The sequence below is a fragment of the Molossus molossus genome, unplaced genomic scaffold (assembly GCF_014108415.1).
Source record: "Molossus molossus isolate mMolMol1 unplaced genomic scaffold, mMolMol1.p scaffold_m16_p_6, whole genome shotgun sequence".
Lineage (NCBI taxonomy): Eukaryota > Metazoa > Chordata > Mammalia > Chiroptera > Molossidae > Molossus > Molossus molossus.
Window position 1 is genome coordinate 3,984,799 of NW_023425399.1, and position 22,693 is coordinate 4,007,491.

A 22,693-nucleotide genomic window follows, 5' to 3' on the forward strand; every position below is an offset into this window, starting at 1 on the left:
CGGTTCACGGTACTGTGGGTACAGGGCAACCAGGAGACGCACCAGCCTGGGCCCCCCAGGTGGGTCATTTCCAGTGGGGGAGACAAGACAGTAAAGAAAGCACGAGCAACTCAGTCATTCCAGATGGTGAGAGGAGTTAAAGAAAGTAAAACAAGTGTGTGTGGGAACGAGGCCGCGAGGTGACCTTAGCTATGCTGGGCTCTGGGAGGAAGTGGCACCTGAGTGGCCCCTGGAGGTGGAGGAGGGCTGGCCAGCCCCAGCCCTGAAGAAGGTGGTGGGGGAGGAATCAGGGAGGAATGGCAAGTGCAAAGGCAAACCCGTGTCAAGGTGGAGAGACACTGAGGGGTCAGAGGCTGGAGAAAATGGAGGCAGGGCGTCAAAGGGGCTGGAGGTCCCCTCCTTTGGGGAGCCTTCTCGGATTCCCGCGCACCTTCCACACTCCGGAAGCTTCTTCCCCTTCGGTCCGAACCCCACGGTCCCTCTCAGGCCACCTTCCCTGTCCCGACTGCCGGTGCGGGGAAGGGAGGCCGGCAGGGATTCTTTCCTCCGCACCCCTGTGGCGCCCGGCCCGGCGCTGGGCACCCCGTGGGCACTCGGTAAATATTTGTAGAGCGCTCTAGAAGGAATGAATGAACCCATTGGGCGCAGCTGGGGGGAGGGCGGGGCCGAGGGCAGGTGGGAGGCCGCGGGCGCGGGAGGGGCCCCTGGAAGCCCGTCCTCCTCCTCCTCCTCCTCCCAGGCCCCAGCGCGTACCACTCTAGGGCTCCCGCGGCGGCCTCTCCCGCGAACAAGGGCGCGCAGGGCCTGGAGAGCGACCTGGGGCCCCTGCTCTCGGCGCTGGGGTTCGAAAGAGGGTGGTTCGCCGCCGCCCGAGGGCCAGAGCGCGAGGGGAGCGGGAAAAAGGAGCGCTCGCCCGCCTGCCGCCTCCCCGGCGCTCGCTCCCCCGGCTCCTGGGGTTGCTGGCTGCTCCTCCCACACGCGCCCGCCTCCTTGCTCGCTCGCTCGCTCGCTCGCTCGCTCGCTCGAGCCGGTTTCCGAGCCGTGCGGTGCGCCCGGGCGAGTGCGGGGCGAGGGGCCCCTGGGCCAGCGCCGATCCGGGGGTGGGGGTCCGGGCAGAGAGCAGCGGGCCGGGGAGGGGCCATGTCCGGCGCGGGCACCGCGGGGCCCGTCTGCAGCAAGTGACCGAGCGGCGTGGACCGCCCCCTGCACCCCTCCGCCACCTGGGGCGGCGCGGGCCCCGGTGCCGGGTGCCCCGAGCCCGGGTCGCGCGTAGAGCCGGCGCGATGCACGTGCGCTCGCTGCGCGCCGCGGCGCCCCACAGCTTCGTGGCGCTCTGGGCGCCCCTGTTCCTGCTGCGCTCCGCCCTGGCCGACTTCAGCCTGGACAACGAAGTGCACTCGAGCTTCATCCACCGGAGCCTCCGCAGCCAGGAGCGGCGGGAGATGCAACGCGAGATCCTCTCCATCTTGGGCTTGCCCCATCGCCCGCGCCCCCACCTCCAGGGCAAGCACAACTCAGCGCCCATGTTCATGCTGGACCTGTACAATGCCATGGCGGTGGAGGAGGGCGGCGGGCCCGACGGCCAGGGCTTCTCCTACCCCTACAAGGCGGTCTTCAGTACCCAGGGCCCCCCTCTGGCCAGCCTACAAGATAGCCACTTCCTCACCGACGCCGACATGGTCATGAGTTTCGTCAATCTCGGTGAGTGAGGGCAGGAGGGAGGGGGGACCGGCTCGGCCAGCAGACGCTTTGGAACAGGGAGCAGGGGGTCGCTTCTTACATCCAGCCCACACCTCCTTCCACCCTGGCCGTGTGCAAACCGCAGTACCTGGCCCAGGCTCTCCTCCCCCCGGGTCCTGTGGACCCCACGCTGTGCTCGCCCAGGTAGGGCGGGCTAGGCTCATTTGGCCTGTGGGCGTTTTGAGGGGGAAAGAACTGGTCCGAAGGCCCCTCCGGGTTAAGTTGGCGGCCGCACCTCTGGGGCTGAAGGCGCCCGGCCGGCCGCGGCTCAGTTCAAAGCGCGGGGCTCGGTCATGTGAGCTGTGCCCGGCCGGCGCGTTCCGCGCTACCTGGATTTAAAGGGCCCTGCTCGGCGAAGCTGCCTTCCCGCCCTTTCTGGGCCCCTCTGAGCCCCGTCTGGCCCTGGCATCGCGGGCGTCGTGCCCCCTTCCCCTCCTTGGCAAAGCCTGCCCTACCTGTCCGTTCACGGTGCGCCCGCCCTAGCTTGCCGCGCGCCCCGGGCGCCTCGGGGCCCCTCTCCTGGCCGCCGGGCGCCCCCTCGCTTTCAGCTCTCCTGGCTGGAGCTGGGGAAGAAACGTTGCCATTGCGAGCTTTCTATTTTAAATATTTAATGATAGGTCCCGGGCGGGCAGAATCCATTTTCAGCGTTTATCACATGTGGCGTGCAAACCACGGCTTTTGGCGATTGGGTGGCGCGGGATATCCGAGCAGACGCCGCCCGGGGCGGCGGGGGGACCCGGCTCCGGGCTGGAGCCGCGACGGCCCGGCCGGGAGACCCGAGGCTGGGGCTGCGGCGGGGTGCCTCCTCCTCCGTCTGTGCACGCACACTTACCAGACTTGCTCAAACTAACCCCCGGCAGCGCTCTGTAGGGCTGACGATCAAATATTTGGTTTCCGAGATAACACGCCCTGATAACGCCGCTTCCTGAGCCGCTTTCATTCTACCTGCGTAACTTGCTGCGAAAATCCGAACGGAATAAAGACAGCAAACTCACGCCCACAGGCGCTGTGTCAACGTGGAAATACGGATCCTCAAGCCCCCGCCGGGCGCTGGGGGCTTGGATGGAGGACCCGAGGAAGCCAGGATCAGCCTTAATGCTCCCCCCTCTAGATAAGGTCCCGGAGTTCCCCAGATGCCATTGTCTGTCCCTAATAACAGCCCCAAATCAAATAATGAAAGGAGTTTCAGGGGGCCAGCGGTGGGGGGTTGAGATGCCAGAATGACTTCAAGAAAGTGTCAGTTATACTGAGCAGCCTGTTAGAATGAGGCAGCTCCATGTGTCCTGGTTGAGGACAGTCTCCAAGATGTATGGGGTGGAAAAAAGCAAGGTGCAGATCAGTGAGGTCACATATGTGCTCGTACATCTCCCTCCCCCCTGGAGGAAGACGCCTCCTGGAGAAGGAGTTTCCTGGGACGCAGGCAGTTCTGGGGCTGGGGCTTCAGGAGTGGAAGCTGAGTCTGATATTTCATTGTCTGTGACTTTTTTTTTTTTTTTTTACAATGTGCATTTATGACCTATGCCAGAAACTGAAGAAAAAATTCCAAATACATGTAAATAAGGAAATGAAAGCAGAGCTCTGTAGCTGTTCTGAAGCTGGGTTAACCAGGGCCCTTTCTCTGGCCAGGATTTATGGCATCCCCTTCTGCCGGGTACCCATGACTCCCAGTGAACGCAGCAGGTCCCCGCGGCCGCCTTCGGAGCCTGGCTGGGGTCATTAAAAAGGTATTTGTAAGCCCTGGCTTTGCAAATCTCATGCAAAAAGTACCCAGTAGCAGGGCCAGACCTGGGGGCCCCACCCCCTTCACTGGAGAAGGACTAGGTTGCCAACTGGGTGCCCCTGGGGATCTTGGGGCAGGGCTGCTTGCTCCCCTTGATGGTGGGAGCAAGCTGAGACTTGTTTGGGAAGGCCACAACTGGGTGGTTTTCCTCCTCCGGCTGTACACACACCTTTCAACCCCGTTAGTCCCATTTCTTTCATCTTGAAAGGACAAAGACCGGCTTGTCTGAGCCTCTTAATCAGCCGGGCTGGCTTTGGGCTTTGTGGGGGCAGTCCTGACTTTCTCAAGTCCTGCTTTCTGGAACATCATTCCAGATTAGATGGCAGAGTAGCTTTTCAACAGAGTGCACTGACCTTGTTTTCTTGTGAACACCCCGGGCTGCAGTTTGGCAAGACCCCTCTGTAGACGCCTCCAAGGTTGACCTATTTCTGCTCGGCTTGGGAATAAACCGCCTGTCCCTTCCATTCTGCTGTGGTTCTGGAATTTCTCCCCAGGAGGGGCTTGGGGGTGGCCCTGGGGTTGGAGGGGGTGGGGCGTATAGGAAACTTGCCTGGAAGCTGAGAAAACACACGATTTCCCCCCGGATTGCAAATCATATTGATCTGTAACACAGTTTTCCAAAGGTGTGCTTAGTCTCACACTTTACCTAAGAGTGAGAAAATGTCCCTTGTCCATATCAAACCATTACTGTTATCATGCAGGGGACCTGAGGGGGGCCTTCAGGGGGCATTGATGGAGATCTTGGGGGGGAGGCTGACTTTCTCCCCGGGCCCCTCCTCCCTGCACTGCCTCACGAGCTGTCCTGCAGGCTTGGGAGACCTCTGCCTGGATTCTGAAGGCTTTTGCAGACCTGGTGTGTTTGTTCTTCCTTCTGTCTGCAGCCAAACTGGTTTTTGTTCCTATAAGTCCTCGGAATTCAAGCTCTTCGCCAGGCTGAGCGGGATCTAAACTAGAGGGGGAACCAGAGAATGTATGACAAAACCAGGTGCCGAGAATGAGGGCTTCAGAACGCACCTTATGACAAAGACCAGCCCGTACAGTGAAGCCCGGGGTGGTGCTGGTTGAGTTCCCGAACTGAGACCCCAGCTTCCCAACCTGGGCCCCTTAAGTTCAAAGGCGAGATTTGTAAACTGGTTTGGATTAACAAGCCCCCGATTCCTCTGTGTAGACTTAATTTTTGGAATTCAAAACAGGCTACCCGCTCTTAAATAGTCCCCAGGCAATGTGAATTCTGTAGCCGAATCCGGAGCTCGCCACCCCCCCCCCCCCGCCCCCACCAACTACCACCATTCTTTCTTAGGAGAAATCCAGCCGCTTCTTTTGGAATCTTCTGAAGAAGCCGGCCGGCAGGAGGGGTGTGCAGTGTGTGTTTATCTCTGGTTCCAGCCTATGAAGGCACCGGCTTTGTTTAATCTTCGGAGCTAAATTAAAAAAAGAGAAAGTTGGAAACCTCTCATCATTGGCCTCCTGTGCATGAAGGTGGCTTTTGTGACTGTGGCTGCAAGAGGCCTTCCCGCCGGACTTTCCCTTTATACCATCCGGCGATCCTTTTTGTCGACAAGTGTTTGGCATTAAGATCTCTCCTTTTGCCCCTTAAGAACAGGCCCTACCACTGTCGAGTATTAGAAAAGAGTTCTGTTACAGTTTAGAAATGTCCTTCGGGGAGTGCTCCGGGAGGGGAGCATGGGCCGCAGGCATCTGCAGCTGTAACCTGGCTTGTGTTAAGATTTGGAAGGGGCTGCTCCGCATTCCAGCGCTCGGAGCGCGGCCCTCACTGGTAAGCAGCCAGAGAGGTTAATGTAGATGTCACCGGGTTTCCCTTCTTTCTTCTTGCTCTCTGCAGAGCGCCTTCGCTCGAGGACGGCACCGACAGCTGTGTTTTTAGTAACCCTTTCAAAATCACTTCTTTTAAACCTCATTTTCCTGCTTCTATAAATCAAAGATCTTCTCCCCCCCCCCCCCACCTTTTCCCAAGGATCTGTGTGACCCAGATTTGAACTTTTTTGATCTTTTTTGTGTTTCTCTTCTGGAACCGAAGCAGGTTAAGGCTGAGCCTTGGATGCCAGCTTGGGTGGCTATTTATAGCTTTTATTCCAGGCTTGTCATTCGGTTGGGGAGTGTCCCCTGGAAGGGGTGAGGGAGGCGGCCCAGATACACATGGACTTCAGGGCCACCGAGGGCCTGTTCTCTGACTGCACCCTCTGGGACGCGGCCCCGGGAGCTCGGCCTGGGCCTCACGTCGGGGAGCAGGCTCTCAGCCTCTGCCGAGATAAACACAGCTGGTGTACGCGCCCTGACCACCAGAATGCCTGCGATGTGAGCGCGCATCACGTGGCCATGAACTCAGAGACAAGTGATGACTTCATTCCAGGGAGAGTCCGTCTAAGTTGATTGATCACCCCTATCCCTTTAATACATTTCCCCCTATTTGGGTAAGGTCATATTTGGCCCATTGCGAGAATCAGAGTGTCCTAACACTCCCCTTGTCCCCACCCTTCCCCAGCCTGCCCATCCGTGTCACCAGCTGAATATTTCGAACGGAGAATCCCTTGCACCGAACGGCTGGCCACGTTCCTTTTTCACCATCACTCTGCAGATCTGGCTGGGGGCTGTCGACACGCTCATTTGTGTGTGCGTGTTTGGCAAGTCGCTGCAATTGTTTGCCTTATTGCACTTGGGCAGTGTCACCAGGGGTTAGGGCACAGGCAGGGATGTGTGGGACCTGTCATGTATTATCAGGAGGAATGCAAGGATTAGCCTTTAAAGCCTGGTGGTAGGAGAGCCCCGCAGCTGTGTACACTTATTATAAAAGATTTAAGTCCCACTGGTAAAATCAATATATTGAATTGCATGACCCTCTGCTTTTAATTAGTTTAAATCAAACGCGCCGGTGTCATTTGCCTCCTCTCGCCTTCATGGGGTGAGGAAATACCAATATTTACATAGAAACTGTTAATGTGTGGCGAAAATGATAACACATTTAGCTTTACACACCCAAATTGCCCTGGCTCGATGGGTCTCAGAAGTACGCAGAGCTGTGGGGTGATGTCACCAGGGCGAGGGAGCAGGGCGGTGGGTGACATCGGTGACGTCAGTCGCTTAGACCATGGGTGCTGGACGTAGGTGGGTATAGCTGTGGATGAAGAGCCTGAGGATGCTGGTCCTTCAAGAAACTAGCTGGTTCTTTCCTGGCCGGCCAGACAGGCTGCGATGCACTCGCATCGTATCTGAAATCTCTTCCCTGAAGCATTCTTGCAAAACTGGGAAGCGGGCACTCCTCTCTGGCTGTCTCGCGTCTCATCCCAGCCGGGCCCTTTGCAGGGGCAGCTCTAGGCACAGTACTTCGTTGACTCCCGAGCTTCTGTGGCTCTTCTTTCCAGTGCCCACACGGTTTAGCGAGGGAGGGCTCCCGCCCGGGGGGCCGTCCCACGGGCGACCGCGGCGATTACGTGAACCGTCCACCACGCGCCGTGTGCTCCGCTGCAGCTGGATTCTGGGTTTTGCCGCCGCCGATGGCGCTTGACAAATAATATCTGACAAAAATGTGACTTGGTATTTCTTAATACGGAACAGATACTTCAGAGCGAACCTTCCCCGGGGAAACTGCACGGACCCGATGGGAAGTGGCAGTGCCGACGAAATACCAGGGCTGCCGCGGCGTGTTCTCCCCTCCCCGAAGCGGAGTGTTTATGATTCGGGGGGACGTTAGGAGCGCATGGCGTTTGACACTTACTTACGGGGAACCCCGAGGAGCATGTGCGCCGCCGTCCTTTCAGCGTTTGTGTTGGAAGGCATCGCTGGGAGCCCGCAAAGCCTTTGCTGATCCGCGTGGAGTGGATTGAATTAATGACAACTCAGAGAGCACCAGTTTTAGGGTAATTGCTTTATTGTTTTGGAGCCAGGGCGCTTATAATCCAGTTCCTGTACAAACATGTTTAACGTGTGTTAATGCATTTCCAAACCAGAGCCTCTCAGCACAACCCTGCTTTTCATTAATTGATGTCGGTAGCATGGTACAGTATTTCAAAGGGCTGGCCAAGTATAAACTGTGTTTCCAATTTCCTTCCTTTCCTGTGTTTGGAATGCCAATGTTAATTTGTTCCCATGCAGGAGCGGGGGCTGCCAACTGCGGCTTTCTATAAAGGGCTTCACAGTGAAGGCTTCCAGCCCTCGCTGATGCTTGGGGCTGCCTGGCCAAGTTTCCTGACACTTTGCAGCTAATTCTGGATGATATATGGAGTGGGGGGTGGGGGGAAGTTCTCGGTGACAGCAGAGGGTGTGACTTGGCAGGAGAGAATGGCACGGCATCCACAGTGGTTCTCTTTAGACACAGCTTAAACCCATGTGTCTGTTTCCACTAGGGTTGCATGTTAGCTGCGTGACCTTGAGCAGGTCACTTAACATCCCTGAGTTTGTTTCCTCATCTTAGGAAGCTGGATAACAGTCTCCTCCCCCACAGATCCTCCTGAAGACAGAAGTCATGTCCCGTTTGTGCAGAGTCTGGTGCATAGTAGGTGCTCGATAAATGGTCGCCCTTGTTTTCCTTGTGGTGGCCAGGTCGCTATTCGCTTCGGTATATTAGTCCACGTTTTGGTTTGTAAGTGCTTCATCTGCTAGTAAATGCTGAGACCCAGCCACTCAGGTTATTTTAAAGATGTCAAGAAAATGGCCCCAAAGATGTGTGTGCACGCGCCCCCCTTCAAAGGCCCAGTGAAACGTGAACGAGCACGCCACGCACGCACGAGGGTGAGGAGAGTATAGCGCTGGCTCGGTCTCTCCTGAGCGCGTGCACGGCTCTTCACACTTTCTGCCGCTGGGGAAACCGAAACTCGGGTGAGGCCTGGCGCTGCAGGAACTCTTTGCTGTCTTGCAACTTTTCTCGACATCAGAAACGATTCCAAAATAAAAAGCTTTAATTTGAAAAAAAAAACAACCACATTACTGAAGTATTTCTTCCCACCCCTTTCTGGAAGATGGTCAAAGTACAAATTGTCTTTTCCTTCAAGGGAGTGACAAACCCGAAGCATTCATTAACAGAGCAGCCCAACTTCCCCACTTTTTATGGGAGCAGGTGCAGGACGAAGCCCCGTGTGGGTTCAGCGCCTTTAGGAGCCTCTGGAGACCAGAGGCTGGAGCGAGAGGTGGCCTCGGGGCCGAGACGGGTGGGCTGCCCCACTCCTGGCTCGCCATCAAGTCCCTCCGGCTCCTTCCCCACTGCCGGGGAAATCTGACTGAGCGGGTATTAGGTTCCCCTGCATCTCTGAGGTCACGTGTTATTCTTTCACATCTTTATCTCCCCGGAGCAGCTTTCAAGTTCCCATCTTTTGTTGTTGGGCTTAATTCAATTTGGCTGTGAAGAGAAACTTGCACCGTGTCCAAGATGGAGGCCGTGCCGGGGCCTCCGCTCGGGGTCAGGCCTGTGCTGTCTTGTAACGCCAGCCTGCCTCTCGCTTTCATGCAGTTCGGGGAGGAAGAACCTGAGCACGGCAGGCGGCCTCCATGGTCCCGCGATGGTCCCAGCGCTCAACTGCCCAGCGACTGCGCAACACACGCAGGCAGGCGGGCTGCTCTGCGGTTTCCATGGCTTGTGTGTTGGCCTTTGATACAGGGCTTTTCTCTCGACTGTGTTTGCAGACATCATGCCTCGCGCTGGCCTTGCCTCGCAGGAGTCTCCCGGACGGGAGGTGCCCAGCCCGGGGCTGCGTGTCTGTGGACGAGGTGAAAATGGTCTAAGACACGTTTGCTAAATATTTTTAACTTGGCATCCCCATTAATACATTTTTTTTTTTAATCATCCTCACCTGAGGACATTTTTCCATTTTTTGTTCAGGTAGAGCGGGAGGGAGAGAGAGGAACAGAGAGAGAGGGAAACATCGACGTGAAAGGGCCACATCGAGTGGCTGCCACCCGCACAACCAACCAGGGCCGGGGACAAACTGCAACCGAGGTACGTGCCCTTAGCGGGAACCGAACCCGGGTCTCTCCGGACCGCAGGCCGATGCTCTAACTGCTGAGCCAAACCGGCCAGGGCCTAATACATTTTTTAAACATAATGTACTTTAAAATTTTTTTACTGATTGATTTTAGAGAATGAGAGGAAGGTGTGGAAGAGAGACACTGATTTGTTGTTGCACTTACGCCTTCATTGGCTGACTCTTGCATGTGCCCTCATGAGTTGAACCCCCAACCTTGGCGTATCAGGACAACGTTCTAACCAGCTGAGCTACCCGGCCAGGGTCCCACTGATACGTTCTTGAGTACATACCCTAAGTAGGAATAAATCGTGTAACTATTATTTTAAGGATAGTTTGCACTATATAAAACAAAGACTAACACAGAAATTTAACTAGGAGGCCCTAAAGATTAAAACAATCCAAATTCTTTTTTTTTTAATTGAATATATTGGGGTGACACTGGTTAACAGAATTACGGGTTTCAGGTGCACAGTTTACAACACGTCATCTGTACACTGTGGCGTGTTCACCGCCCAAGTCAAGTCTCCGTCCACCACCATTCACCCCCGTACCCTCCTCCACCTTCCCCTCCCCCCCCAGCTCTCTGAAATTCTCCTGTTACCTAATCTACATTTTAACTAATTGATCATTAATGAATACAAAGATTTTAATGAGACCAATTTAACTAATTTTGCTATCACTAACATTTTCAATGTGCTGCACTTTGATCTTTTAAAATAATGGTTCAGCAATTTGGGATCAGCGAGCTAAAGGTCTGGTCCTAAACTTTGATCATTTTGATCCTTTGTTTGTCTAGTCAACATACATGGATCTATTATGTCGTGATGAAGAACCCCACAATCTCAGTAGGCTAAAGCCCGGTAGGTTTGTTGTTCTCTTATATGAAGTTATAGCTCCATCGTGGGTGGGAAGGGTGCTCAGCTCCCCAGGACGATGGAGCTGTCACCCTTTCGAAGGCCACTGTTTTGTGCCAGAGGAGAAGGGGAATTGTGCATGGGCTTTTAAAATCTCCACCTGGAAGTGACCCGACACCTAGGCTCACATTGCATTGGTCAGAGCTAGTCACATGGTCGAAGCTGACTCCAGGTGGAGGTTACAGTTCCACCCCTGGCTGGGAAAGGGGACACCAGAAGGAGCCTGGGAAGTAGCCCCGGAACCTACACACCGTCCTAGGCGAAGGTCCTCACCTGGCAGAGAGGTGGAGATGGAACAGGGGAGTTGTTGGTTGCGTTACTGAAACAAGATCCTTATTTTTAAGTCTCCCCCCTCCGCCCCCGGTTATGCAGAGATTGTTGCTGGAGCTCAGCAAATACACGTCCATCTTCCCTGATGTCCATCTTGAAATGTCCTTAGTTGCACTTGTAACATTTCCCCGTGTTCCCGAGGATCCCTCTTGCCTCCCCAGAGTGCTCGCGCCGTTTTGGAGACAGTGTTTGTACAAGCTTCCGCCTCCCCGAGGTAGTCACGTGGCTCAGCAAGAATAACCACTTCTCCGGCCCCACTGGAAAGCGACGCGCCCCTTTCGGACTTGTCTTTCAGCAAAAGCGAGCTTTGGCGGTAGTTCGCCCGGTTCACTGCCCAGAGACTGGCGGAGCCTGACTCGGGTCCTGGCTGGCGTGTGTCTGGGCCTGCAGGGGAGAGCTGCCCGGGGCAGGGCTGAGGCTGGAAGCTGGAAGCTGGAAGGTCCAGTCTCCTCCATTGTCCCAGTGCACCCCGGGCGGATCAGTGATGACATGCAGGGCTGAGCTGAGGCCTCCTGCAGCGGTGATCCTTTCTGGTCGCTTGCTCCCAGGCTCCTCAGTGACTCGTCCACCTTCTTCTCAGCGAGTGCTGTTCCCATTTTAGGGACGAGGAGACTGCAGGGCCCCGGCTTGCAGAGCCAGGACGCGGTGGGGTTGGCTCTTGCTGAACGGGAAGCCATGGGCTCTTCCCTCCACCCCGTGGGGGAGGCGCATGGGGTGGGGGCGGGGTCACAGGGGAGCAGTCTTGAGACCTCCAAAACAGACACAGCCCTTGGTTTCGACTTTGTGGTCTGGGGCTCTGAAGAGTAAGATCAAGAGAAGCAGTTCAGACATTTCCCTGTCATCATCCACCTGCCTGTGATCCCCCCGCCCGCCGTCTCTATGGCTTAAACATATCCTCAGGGCAGAGGGCCCGAGTGCCATCCCCTGGGGCCCCTTCGTGGGAAATCCTAGAGGCAGCCAGGTGGATATTTTAGTAGCAGTACCTCAGGACACTGTCTAGGAACGGCCATGGGATGGTGTTTACCACGTGCACCAGAATGCGTATTGCACCTCGTCTGCAACGGCGTAACATCACCACCAGGCTAAATGTCCGTGAGCAGGGGTCGGATGAATACATTTGTAATAAATCCACGTAATCCATTTGTAACACCAGAGGGAGGGCAAGGACCTCCTTTGATATATTAACATAGATTCGAGCAGAATGCCCCCGGGAGGGGGGGGTTGCAGAAGGATATTTAGGGTGTAACCACTAGTCACTGGGTCAGAACACACAAGGGCACTAAATGATACTGGGTATGGTTTGTGGGTTCACACAGTTGCAGCGACACCATGGAAACGCGGGCAGCAGACTCACACCAGCTGCCTCCAGGGAGGCAGGAAAGGGATGGGGTTAGGGAGACTTTTTTTTTTTTTTTTTAATTCTCACCTGAGGATATTTTTCCATTGATTTTTAAATAGAGTGGGAGGGGGGAGAGGGAGAGAGAGAAACATTAATGTGAGAGACACATGGATTGGTTGCTTCCTGCACCACCCTGACTGGGGCCAGGGATCAAACCTGCAACTGAGGCACGTGCCCTTGACTGGAATCGAACCTGAGATTCTTTGGTCCTCGGGCTGATGCTCTGACCACTGAGTCACATGGCAAGGCTGGGGAGATTTTAAATAACTCCAACTGTTCCTTTCTTTGAACAATAAGACACCATTAGGAAGTGCCATGTGGGACCCTGGATGGGATCATGGAACAGAACAAGAACATCAGTGGAAAAACTGGGGAAAACTAAAAAAACCCGAGAATTTGGTTCATCACGACACACCGATGTTCATTCCTCAGCTTCGGCCAGTCTCCCTGGTTACGGAAGGCGTTCCCCGGGAGAAACGGTGGGGGCGAACTCTGTGCTGTCTCTCTAAGTTCTCCGTAAATCTAAAGCGATTCTAAAATAAAAGGTTTCTTTAGAAAAAAAGAAAACCATCATATTAACTTTTGTTCATTCGTGGTTGCGGGCACCGGGATGTTTGTTACGGTTTTCTCTGCATTCTTTGTGAGTACATTTCCCCAGGCCCCCCCAAAGCAGCGAACCCTCCTCCCGGAGGTGAGGCGCGGCCGATGGCGGTGCCCGTCTCCAGAGCTTGGGTCCCGGAGAGCTGGTCTTAGAGTGTGTTCAGGGTATCACACCCCGAAGGCCAATAACGTATCAGTCCACAGACCACTGACATGGCCGGCGTCAGCCAGCCAGCCCGCTCGGCGGTGCCCCGAGACCTTTAAAGCCCTGCTTCTGTTCATAAGAAGCCAGTATAAAGCGGTCGTGGGTTTATGAGCAAGAAAGAGGGGGTGGTGGGGGGGGGTCATGTTAGGTCTTTCAGTTTTCCTCTTGGTTCTGAACTTCGTAAAATGCCCCCCACCGTCTTCCCCCTTCTCAGGTTCCATTTTCTGATGGACTTGACTTAACATTTGTTGAGAGGGAAGCCCTTAAACATGGCAGCGGGCTCAGAACCTTCCAGGACTAGTAAATGTTTATAGGGTGGAGGCACCGGCTGGTCATTTCCTTTAGGAGGAAACAATAAATGAAGCTACTTGCTTATACCTACTCAGACCTGGAGCACCTCCTTGTCTTAATACACGGGGGCGGGGGGGTCCAGAAATCTCTGGGTGTCTTGTGCCTCAACACCCTGGGAGCTCAGAGGTGCCCCTTTCAAGCAGGCTCTGCCCAGGGGTGCCCAGCCTCGGCACTGACAGTCTTGGGCATGGGTCTCTGCAGTGGGGCCTTCTGTGCATTTCGGGATGTTGAGCGGCGTCCTGGCCTCTGCCCACCAAAGGCCAGCGGTGCCCTTTCTCCAGATGTGACAGCCCAATGTCCCCTGGGGGCCCGGCTGCTCCCCCTGGAGAATCGCCGGTGTAGGGTAACTCTCCTCCAGCGCGGAAGCTGATCTGAGAGCCTTCAGACCCACTGGCCCAGGGCAGCGCGCGGAGAAAGCAGCATTTCTGGACGGGTGGGTTATTTTCCGGTTGAGAGGAACCCAGATTGCAATCAAAACGTGAGCCCGCTCCTGGGAACACGGCTCTGCCGGCCTGAAACTCCCTGGAGACGAACGCGGAGGGCACTGTTTTTACGGCGCCTTTTGCCAGATGACACCGAAAGATTACTAAACACACTCTTAGAACTGGTCCCTCCTTCTTTCCCCCTCCCCCAACTTTCCTCAGGAGGAACTAAGGCATAACCCTCTCTGCCTGTTCCCCTCTGTGAGGCGACTGGCCGGGGCGGACGGGTGGGCAGAGAAGCTACTTTCCGCGTCTCCCCTGTTGCTCGGGCTGCGGAGAGCAGGGGCCCAGTCAGCTGCCTGTTTTTGCACAGTCTCGAGCAAGAAGCATTTTTACAATTTTTCCAAGGGCGATACCGAATCAAAAGGAAAGCAGCATCTCACGACGTGTGAAACGAGATGACATTCCAGTGCCAGTGTCTATAAAGCTTTATGAGAACGTGCTCGTCGTTTGCGTGGTGTCTGGGCGCTCACACGTCGAGCACGGGTGACTTGTTGCCACGGAGACTACGTTCTCCAAAGGCCACAGTACTCAGGATGCAGCCCATCTATGACCCCTGCTTCCGATGGCCTGTCCGCTGTACCTGGGGAAAGGGAAAACCTTTTTACAAGGCCCGAGTTTCATCCCCCCACGTCCCTCTGCAGTGGAAGGGAGACCCCTCTCTCCCCGGGTGTTCAGGGGGGCTTCTTGCAGCCCGAGGAAGCTGATGGAAACAGAAACCTCCTCTGAAGACGGCTGGGCACCGGGGCGGGGGGCCGCGCACTGAACCCTTGGGGGCCACGGAGCACTGCGCGGCCGGCCTTCCTCCGGTGGTTCGTCCGGCAGCCCCACCCGTGTTGTGTCTGCAAAACCTCCCCAAACACGTCCGGTGGTAGTGAGACTGGCTTTGGGGTCAGACCACGTGAGTCTAAATCCCACCCCTGCTGCTCACGTAGCTGTGTGGCCTAGGGCAGGCTGTTGGGCGCTGGGTGCCGTCTCCTCCTCCAGGTCTGTTCAGTGCCTGCCTCCTGGGATTCTGGGGGAACCCTCTGCGCAGAGGCAGGAGGAGAGCTGAGTGGGGTGCCGCGTGGCATCGGGCTCCCGGAACGTTAGCTGCTGCCAGAGACACTGTCACTCTCCAGGCCCCGATGTGGGCCCCTGGAGCCGGCCGCCTGTGGGGGTCCCGGAGGAGGGATGAGCTGCCCGCGTGCCCGTTCGGTGGAGAGCTGGGATTTGATAGCCCTGCTGGAATGGGCAGCCCAGCCATGTTGACTGGGCTCGAGACAACCAGGAAGCTGGTTTTCTTCTGAATCCAGCTGTTCCAGAACACGGCCTCAAGCTGACCTCTGTGCTTAGGGGTGCGGGCTTTTCAGGGAACCACCGCGGGGCCCTGTGTGCCTGCCAGCTTAGGGCACAAGCACCCCCGATCACGTGGCCGTGGACTGCCCTGCTCTGAGAAATCAATCCGCCCTGGCCGGTTTGGCTCAGCGGTGGAGTGTCGGCCCGCGGCCCAAAGAGTCACAGGTTCGATTCCGGTCAGGAGCATGTACTTTGATTGCGGATAGGTCCCCGGCCCTGGTCGGGGTCGTGCGAGAGGCAACCAGTCGATGTGTCTCTCTCACATCGATGTTTCTCTCCCCACCCCTCTATCTGAAGATAAATATAAACATATCCTCGGGTGAGGATTAGAAAAAAAATTATGTCTTTATTATTTACTCAGCTCCTATGATAGATTTTTGACAAGAGGCCTGGGTATTTAGAAAAAAAAGGCGTGAGGTGCGTTTGTCCCTCCGTGGGGCTAGGACAGAGAATGGGCACAGTGAAAATCACCTCGGAAACCCCTCAGGAAGCTTCGTGTTGGAGGCAGACACAGCCTGTCTCTGATGAGAAGCCCTTGTTGCCGGTTTCTCGCCCAGCATCGGGGCAGAATGCCGCTTCTTCCAGCCACGAGATGAAACCACTGGCTCACGTTTAGGGCCCATACTGTACCAGCGCACTTACCTGCAGATACTGGGGGCACCCTCCGGGGCGGGAGGTGCTCTGATACACCTCCCAAAGGGCTCCGTGCTGCTGGGGAGAGGACGGAGGTCTCGTTTAGGGCTTGTTCTGAGTCACAGACAGAGGCCCTATTCTAGCTTCCAGAGTGTCCAGGTAACTGTGCCACTGTGAACACGTTGGTGGCATGTTGACCTGAATTCAACCAGGCCCCCTGCAGCCCAAGGGGAGACTTTAGTTTCTTTTTAAACTCAACCCTGTGAGTAGGTGCAATTGTACCCTTAACTTGGAGGCACGCGTGGGACCCCAGCCAACAGCCAACTGTTTGCTGAAAACAAACCTTATTTTCTGCACAGAACCCTCCTACAGAAGAGGCAGGAGTTCTTGGAAATGACCCCAGCAGGTCAGGAGTCGCTGGGCGGAAGCAGAGGCCATGGGCGGGGCTTAGTCTGAGCTCCGCTGGGGGACAGGTGTCTCCTGTGTCCCGTTGGGCAGAGGATGAACAGATCAAGATACTCCAGGCATTTCAAGAATCCATGTCATTGTTTGCTCACCAGGGTGGAGGGCTGCGTGGAGGAAGGGCCTGCACGTTGTGGGTTCACTGAGGACCTGAAGCACTGTCCCAGTGAGTGGTCCTGGGCGCTTGGGTGACCGCTGCTTATTTGCAAGAGACACCGAAGTGGGAGCGTCTGCTGTATCCTCAGGCTGGGAGAGATGGTCTGGGGAGGAGCGGGGGACGCTCTTCCCAACGGCTGTTTTCTGGGCAGTGTGACTGTGTTGTGATCCAAATTACATGTAACAGAATTCTTTGGTGGGAGGCCAAAGAAATATGTTCAAACTAGTTTAAGGAGGAAAAACAAAAGGAGATCAACGCATGCCCAAGCCTTGGAGAAGGACTCACCAGCAACTAGAAAGTCCTTAGAGAATCCAGAGGTTCTTCTGTCCACATCCCTCAACGCCGTACCGACCGAGCAGCCTCCCTCATCCCTCTCCGCCTGTCGGGAGGAAGCTGGCCGTCCACACCCACCTGCAGTTACAGCCGCCTGGCTGGCCACGGACTTGCTCTCCCAGCCTTCCGAGCAGGTTGGAATGGCTGCGGATGCTGTTCTAACCAGCGAGACAGGAGAGGGTGTCGGCTAGGGGTAGAGTTTGAGGGGGGGGGGTTCTGAAAAATATTTTGCTTCCTGATGAGTGACAGCTGAGCAAACAGAACTTGCTATCCCTTTCCTGCCGTGAATGTGGTTCTGTGATGTTTGGAGCCACGGCAGGCATCTTGTGACTGCGAGGCAGCCAGCCTAAGGGTCAGACATCAAGGTGCGGACGTAGCGGAGCAGAAAGGCCGAAGAAGCTGGACTTCTCGAAGACAAGGCTGAGCTTCTGCACCCAACTGAACTTCCCGGGGAGAGACGCATAGGCGGCTCGAATCACATAGTCACCCATCAGTCAGCTGGGTCCAGAAGGTAGATCACGTGACGTAAACGAGGTTGCTGGGAGCCAGCCTCCGGCCCCTTGCAGCCGGGTTGTGGGGCTGCGGGTTATGCCTACTATTCAATTACAGTAGACCAGAAAACTGGGCACAGAGACACGAGCAGCGGCCCAGGGTAGCCAGGAAGTTGTTTGAATTTGGAGCTTCAGTGACTGATCCCTCCCTCTTAGACTTGACCCTGAACTGCTCCCCAGCAAAGCACATCTGGAGCAGGTTAGTAAACAGCCTTCTAACGGGAGGGTCAGATGTGCGGGCAGTAGGAGGCCTCATAAAGGCTTTACAGCTGTGTGCTTCAGGCCTCATATCCCATTTCTTTGATTATCAGTGTTTCTGAAACCAAGATGTCTTACAATGGATAAAGGAGGTGGCATCTCTCCCCCACAGAGCTGTCATTAAGTTGATTGCACCTCCTACGGTACAGGAACGATGTTGACAAATGCTTCTTGAGTGGGACTGGACATGGAGAAAGCCGGCCAGCATCTATCATTAATAAAACTGTTCACTGAAGAGTGATGTGTGCCCAGAGCCACGCACACGTCAAGAACGGCGAGGGGTTTTTGCGAAGTGAACGCATCTGGGTGACCAGTGCCCAGGTCAAGAAACAGGACATGACCAGCTCCGAGAAGCCCTCACAGCCTCACCCGAGGGTGACCGCTGTCCCGACTTCCAGTGGCGTAGGTCAGCCCTGCCTGTTTGAAAACCCTGTGTAACTTTCGTTGTACGGGAATCGGGAATCCTCTTAAATCACTAATCACGTCCAACGCTTTGGAAAGATGACCTCATTCAGAACTGCAAGTCTGTTTGCAACTCAACTGGTGACATTCAGCAGGGGATCCGAAATCAAAATGTCATTTTATGGACCACTCTTGCTTTGATCTCCGATTTTCCTCCCTTTACCAGAAGTAGGTTCCAAGGACAACAATGCAATTTTGAGGGTGTTTTGATAGTTCAGCTTGGGAATTCCAGTGTGGGTTGTTAAAATGTGAACATGAAATGAACGAGGCTCTTGAAGACTCTTGTTTTGAAAGGGGGATGGGAGCTCAGCATGAAGGAGACGCAGGCCAGTCTCCTTTGCTGCACCTGCACCGCCAAGGCCTAATGAGTTTAAGTTGATGGAACCCAGACCCCAGGAAGGATTATAAATTCTCATTTGATTTGATTTGCTTCTAAAGTACCTTAAACCAGCTGCGCCTGCCCAGCTGACCAAGGGCTCTCTGGCAGCTTTGGGGGAGGTCTGGGCAGGCACCTCCTGTCCTGGAGACGGGGGTGGCGACAGCAGCTTCTCTCCCCACCCCCACTGCTCCCAGGGGCCCGTGATTGCTAGCCTCTGTCTCCTTGAATTCTCACAAGAGCCTCATTACCTAGGGCCTATGAATGCCCCCATTTTATGGAGGGGGGGCTGAGCCTCTAGAGGTGGGTTACCTTGTCCTGACTCACTGGTGGTGACCGGAAGAGCCTGTGTTCAAACCCGGGCTGTCAGTCCTGGCCCATCTGTGCCCCGGATCAGTACTGGTTCTGGAGCTGAGTGAGGCCAGGACGGGGTGTCGGCCTCCTGAGGACTAGGTTTCCGAAGTCTTTTCTCCAAGGACTGAGCACCTGCCCAGCGCCAGGCAGGTGATCGCCGCAGACGGCGCCGTGAACAGCAGTACTAGCTACCGTTCCGCCTTGCTGCGCGCCAGCACCCCACACGGTGTCTGTGCCAGACGCTCTCGGAGTGGGGCCCGGCCCGGCCCTCCCGAGTGGGCACGCTGGGAGACGGCCCCTGACGTCCGCTTGTCTTCATCACCCCCACCTTGCAGACGAGGAGCATCGGCGCAGTGGGGACCCACCCCAGCCCCGCCCCACGGTGGATGCCTGTGCCCTTGCTCAGGACCTATGCCCTTGAAGTTAGAACCTGGAAGACAGTTAGTACCCAGGTCAGCAGGCCCATGAATACGATGACGAGAGCTGGGAAGGAAACGGAAAGGGCTGGGGGGGGGGGGGGGGGGGGGCTGTGACCAGCAGGCCAAGCCCAGCTCAGCCAAGGAGGAGGGGCCGCGGTGCCGGCGCCCTGGTGGGTCTGATGATTACCCAGCGTGATGTCATTCACCAAGTGGCTGAACCCAGAGCCACGGAGCTGCCATTGTCCATCCTGGGCCTCGCGCACAATCTGGACGTAGGCTCTCCTCCCATGGACTCTTCCCTGAGGAACGAGCTTCTCACCTGTCTCTGAGGACACCTGCAGGTGCTCGTTGGCAACGAGGTCTCTTGTCCCTGTGTTGCTTTAGGCCATCGTCATGTCCACGCGTTGAGACAGGACTCCAGGGCGCTGGAAGTGTCCATGGTTATGCTGTTCAGGACGGGAGCCACTGGCCACGTGTGGCTGTTTAGATTTACATCAATGACACGGACAGAAATGTAAACATCGAGTTCCCGGCCACACCAGCCACCTTTAAAGTGCTCAGTAGACACGTATGGTTAGTGACTGCCATGATGGACAGCATGGGATTTAAATTTAGAAGGACCTGGTTGAACCAGATGTAGGTCAACATTGGTAGAATGTTGGGCAGTAACTTTACACGGAACCTAATGGACGAGAAAGAGGACTTCAGCCCACCGGAATCCGTCCCTCGTTACAGAGAGATAAACAGGCCCAGTGAGCCTGGGGCCCTCCCCATAGCTGAGAGCCCCGATGGGGCCCGAACTCAGGGGTCTGACTCCCCGAGGTGTGCTGTGAGCTCAGGGATTCTCATCTGGGCATGGTTGGCGGGGGGCTGGCCTGTGCATTCAGGGTGTGAGCTGTGTCCCTGGCCTCCGCCCACCAGAAGCCGGTAGGCAGCATATAGGAAACGGATCCAGGCATTGATTGCCCGATGGCTCTCACTGGGCGAAGGGGAGGACAAAATTGTCCCTGGTTGACAATTGCTAGTTTAGCTGAAAATAGTAACTCGTTTCCATTCTTTTCCCTCATTTTCTTTCTTTATCTCTCTTTTTTTTTGGTAATATGTGCCCCTAGTGTGAACCAAACCCGGGACTCTCTGGTCCGCAGGCCCACGCTCAACCGCTGAGCCAAACTGGCCAGGGCTCTTTTCCCTCATTTTCAATTAGCCAAGGATGGGATTGGGACCCAGGGACCCCTTGGGGCTGAGCTCCTCCCCCTGAGGAGATGGGGTGCTCGTGGGTGAAGGACAGCGCCTCGGTTTGTGGAGGAAACACTGACATACACTTGCAGCCCGTCTCTCTCTTCAGCTCCACGAGTGTTTGGGTCTGTTCAGGCCAGTAACTGGCTTCAGCCCTGGAGATAATTAGACCCATCCTTTCTGCCTCTCCCCACCCCATCCCCTAAACCCTTTGGTCCATTCAGCTCACAGTGATAACATTGTTCGAGCGATACTGCACACATGTTGACACTGAAGTGTTTAATCTTGCGGTACAGTAATTCTCTCCGCCCCGCCCCACCCCCACATCTGTGCGGCCTGCGGGCCGATGACAAAAAGCTGGGCTGCCAGAGGTCTGGCCTACACACCTGCGTCTCAGGATGCAGCCCCCCAGTCTAACAAGGACGCAGTGTCTCTGAAGACCCTCTCGGGGCGCCTGGCCCTGGGGCCCCAGGTGGTCTTGCTGGCAGCCCAAGCATTTGGTGGAAAGTTCGAGAGTTGAAGAGGCCGTTTAGGGGCCAGGGAGACAGTGCCTCTTGTGTCCAGGGCCCTGCCCCCCCGATTTGGGGAACTAGGGAGGGATGATGGGGAGACAGGTTAATGCTGCAAAATCTCCAAGCTGTCAGCCTCCGCGCAAGGGCGACTCTGGCACTGGGCCAGAGCCACCTTTACAAACCAGAGAGGGACCGCAGTGGGACGCAGCCTCATCCCCGAGTTCATGTGCAAGGAGATGAGTGTCGTGACCACGTCGCGCGTGCCAAGCGCTTGGTATCCTTCTGAGCTGTCCTTACGTCATTGTCTCCGTGGCTCCAAGGGCGGGGTGGCGCCCGGCTTGAGGGGGAGTGCGGCCAAGTGCTGAAGGCCACATGGGTGTCCCGAGCTGCCACGTGGCCGTGGGCACGCAGCCCGACCCGCCGGAGCCTCGGGGCCCTCGTCTGGAAAACGGACCGATGCTGTGCTAGCCCTGTGGGTGTTACAAGGATTCAGCGAGAGGATGTGTGTGACGGGGGCATGGCATCCGGCCAGTGGGACGGCGTTCGTGACGGTGGCTGCCCACCTCCCACCCGCTGGGACGGCTGCCCCAGAACAAAGCGTTGGAGAAGAACACGTGTGTGGAGACTTGGAGCCCGGTGTGCTGTTGGGGGGAACGGGGTGACAGTCCCTCGGAAAGTCAGACCCAGAACCACCATGTAACCCAGCAAGTCCACTTCGGGATCTAGGACCACAAGAATCAGAAGCAGGTTTCAGAGAGATACTTGCACACCCACGTTCAGAGCAGCTCAGTTCCCCGTGGCCAGAAGGTGGAAGCCACCCAAGTGCGTGGATGGATGGGTGGATGGATAAACAAAACGTGGTCCGTCCACACAATGGAAGAGCAGTCTGCCTCGGAGAGAAATCCCCACCGTGCTACCACATGGTGAGCCCTGAGGGATTGTGCTGGGAGACGGCAGCCACGAAAGAACAAATACGCTTGATTCCATTTACCTGCGGCGCCTAGAGAGCCAGCTTTATAGACAGAAAGTGGAGGCGGCCAGGGGCTGGGGTGCCTGGGGAACGGGGCGTTTAATGGGTCCAGACTCTCAGCTCTGCAAGATTGAAAGAGTTCTGGCCCTGGCCGGTTTGGCTCAGCGGTTAGAGCGTCGGCCTGCGGTCCAGAGAGACCCGGGTTCGGTTCCCGCTAAGGGCGTGTACCTCGGTTGCAGTTTGTCCCTGGCCCTGGTTGGGTCGTGCGGGTGGCAGGCACTCGATGTGTCCCTTTCACGTCGATGTTTCTTTCTCTCTCTTCCTCTCTCTTCTTCCCACTCTATCTGAATAAAAAAAAAAAGGAAAATGTCCTCGGGTGAGGATAAAAAAAAAAAAAGAGTTCTGGACAGGGGTTGCCCTGCTTGTGAATGTACTTAACACTAAGGAACTGTCCCCTTGACAAGGGTTAAGATGGTTAATTTTATGTCATGTGGCTGCTGCCTGGTTTTGGGGTAGGTGGGTGACCGCTGCAATCTAACTGCTTTTTGTCACCTCCTCTTCTACAGCAGGACAGCTGCAGGCCCTCTCACAGCGGGGCACCCCGGAAATACGTGTCCAAGGGGCACCCCGGAAATATGTGTCCAAGGGGCACCCCGGGGGTGCCAGGAGACACGAGACATTCGCTTGGCGGCGTCTATCATGTTAGGCTCGTAGGCGATGTTCCTTTTCTCGGGGTTCAGACCGACTCCCCCTCCTCCCGTGGGAGCTGGTGCATCGCGCCCCTGTCCCGAGAGAACCTTTTCCTCCTAGAGCGGCTGTGTCTGCTCGGGGTCCCAGACCCCTTTCCGGCAGGCCT

The 22,693-nt window shown here is 56.0% G+C and overlaps 1 protein-coding gene across 1 annotated transcript in view; it reads left to right on the top strand.

Moving 5' to 3' along the window:
• Positions 1-754: 754 nt before the first annotated feature.
• Positions 755-22,693, top strand: part of BMP7 (bone morphogenetic protein 7) — a 72,391-nt gene continuing 50,452 nt past the window's right edge. Inside the window, exon 1 of the mRNA XM_036244592.1 lies at positions 755-1,701. Coding sequence (XP_036100485.1) covers positions 1,284-1,701 — 418 coding nt within the window. The 5' untranslated portion in view covers positions 755-1,283. The remainder of the gene's footprint in view (positions 1,702-22,693) is intronic.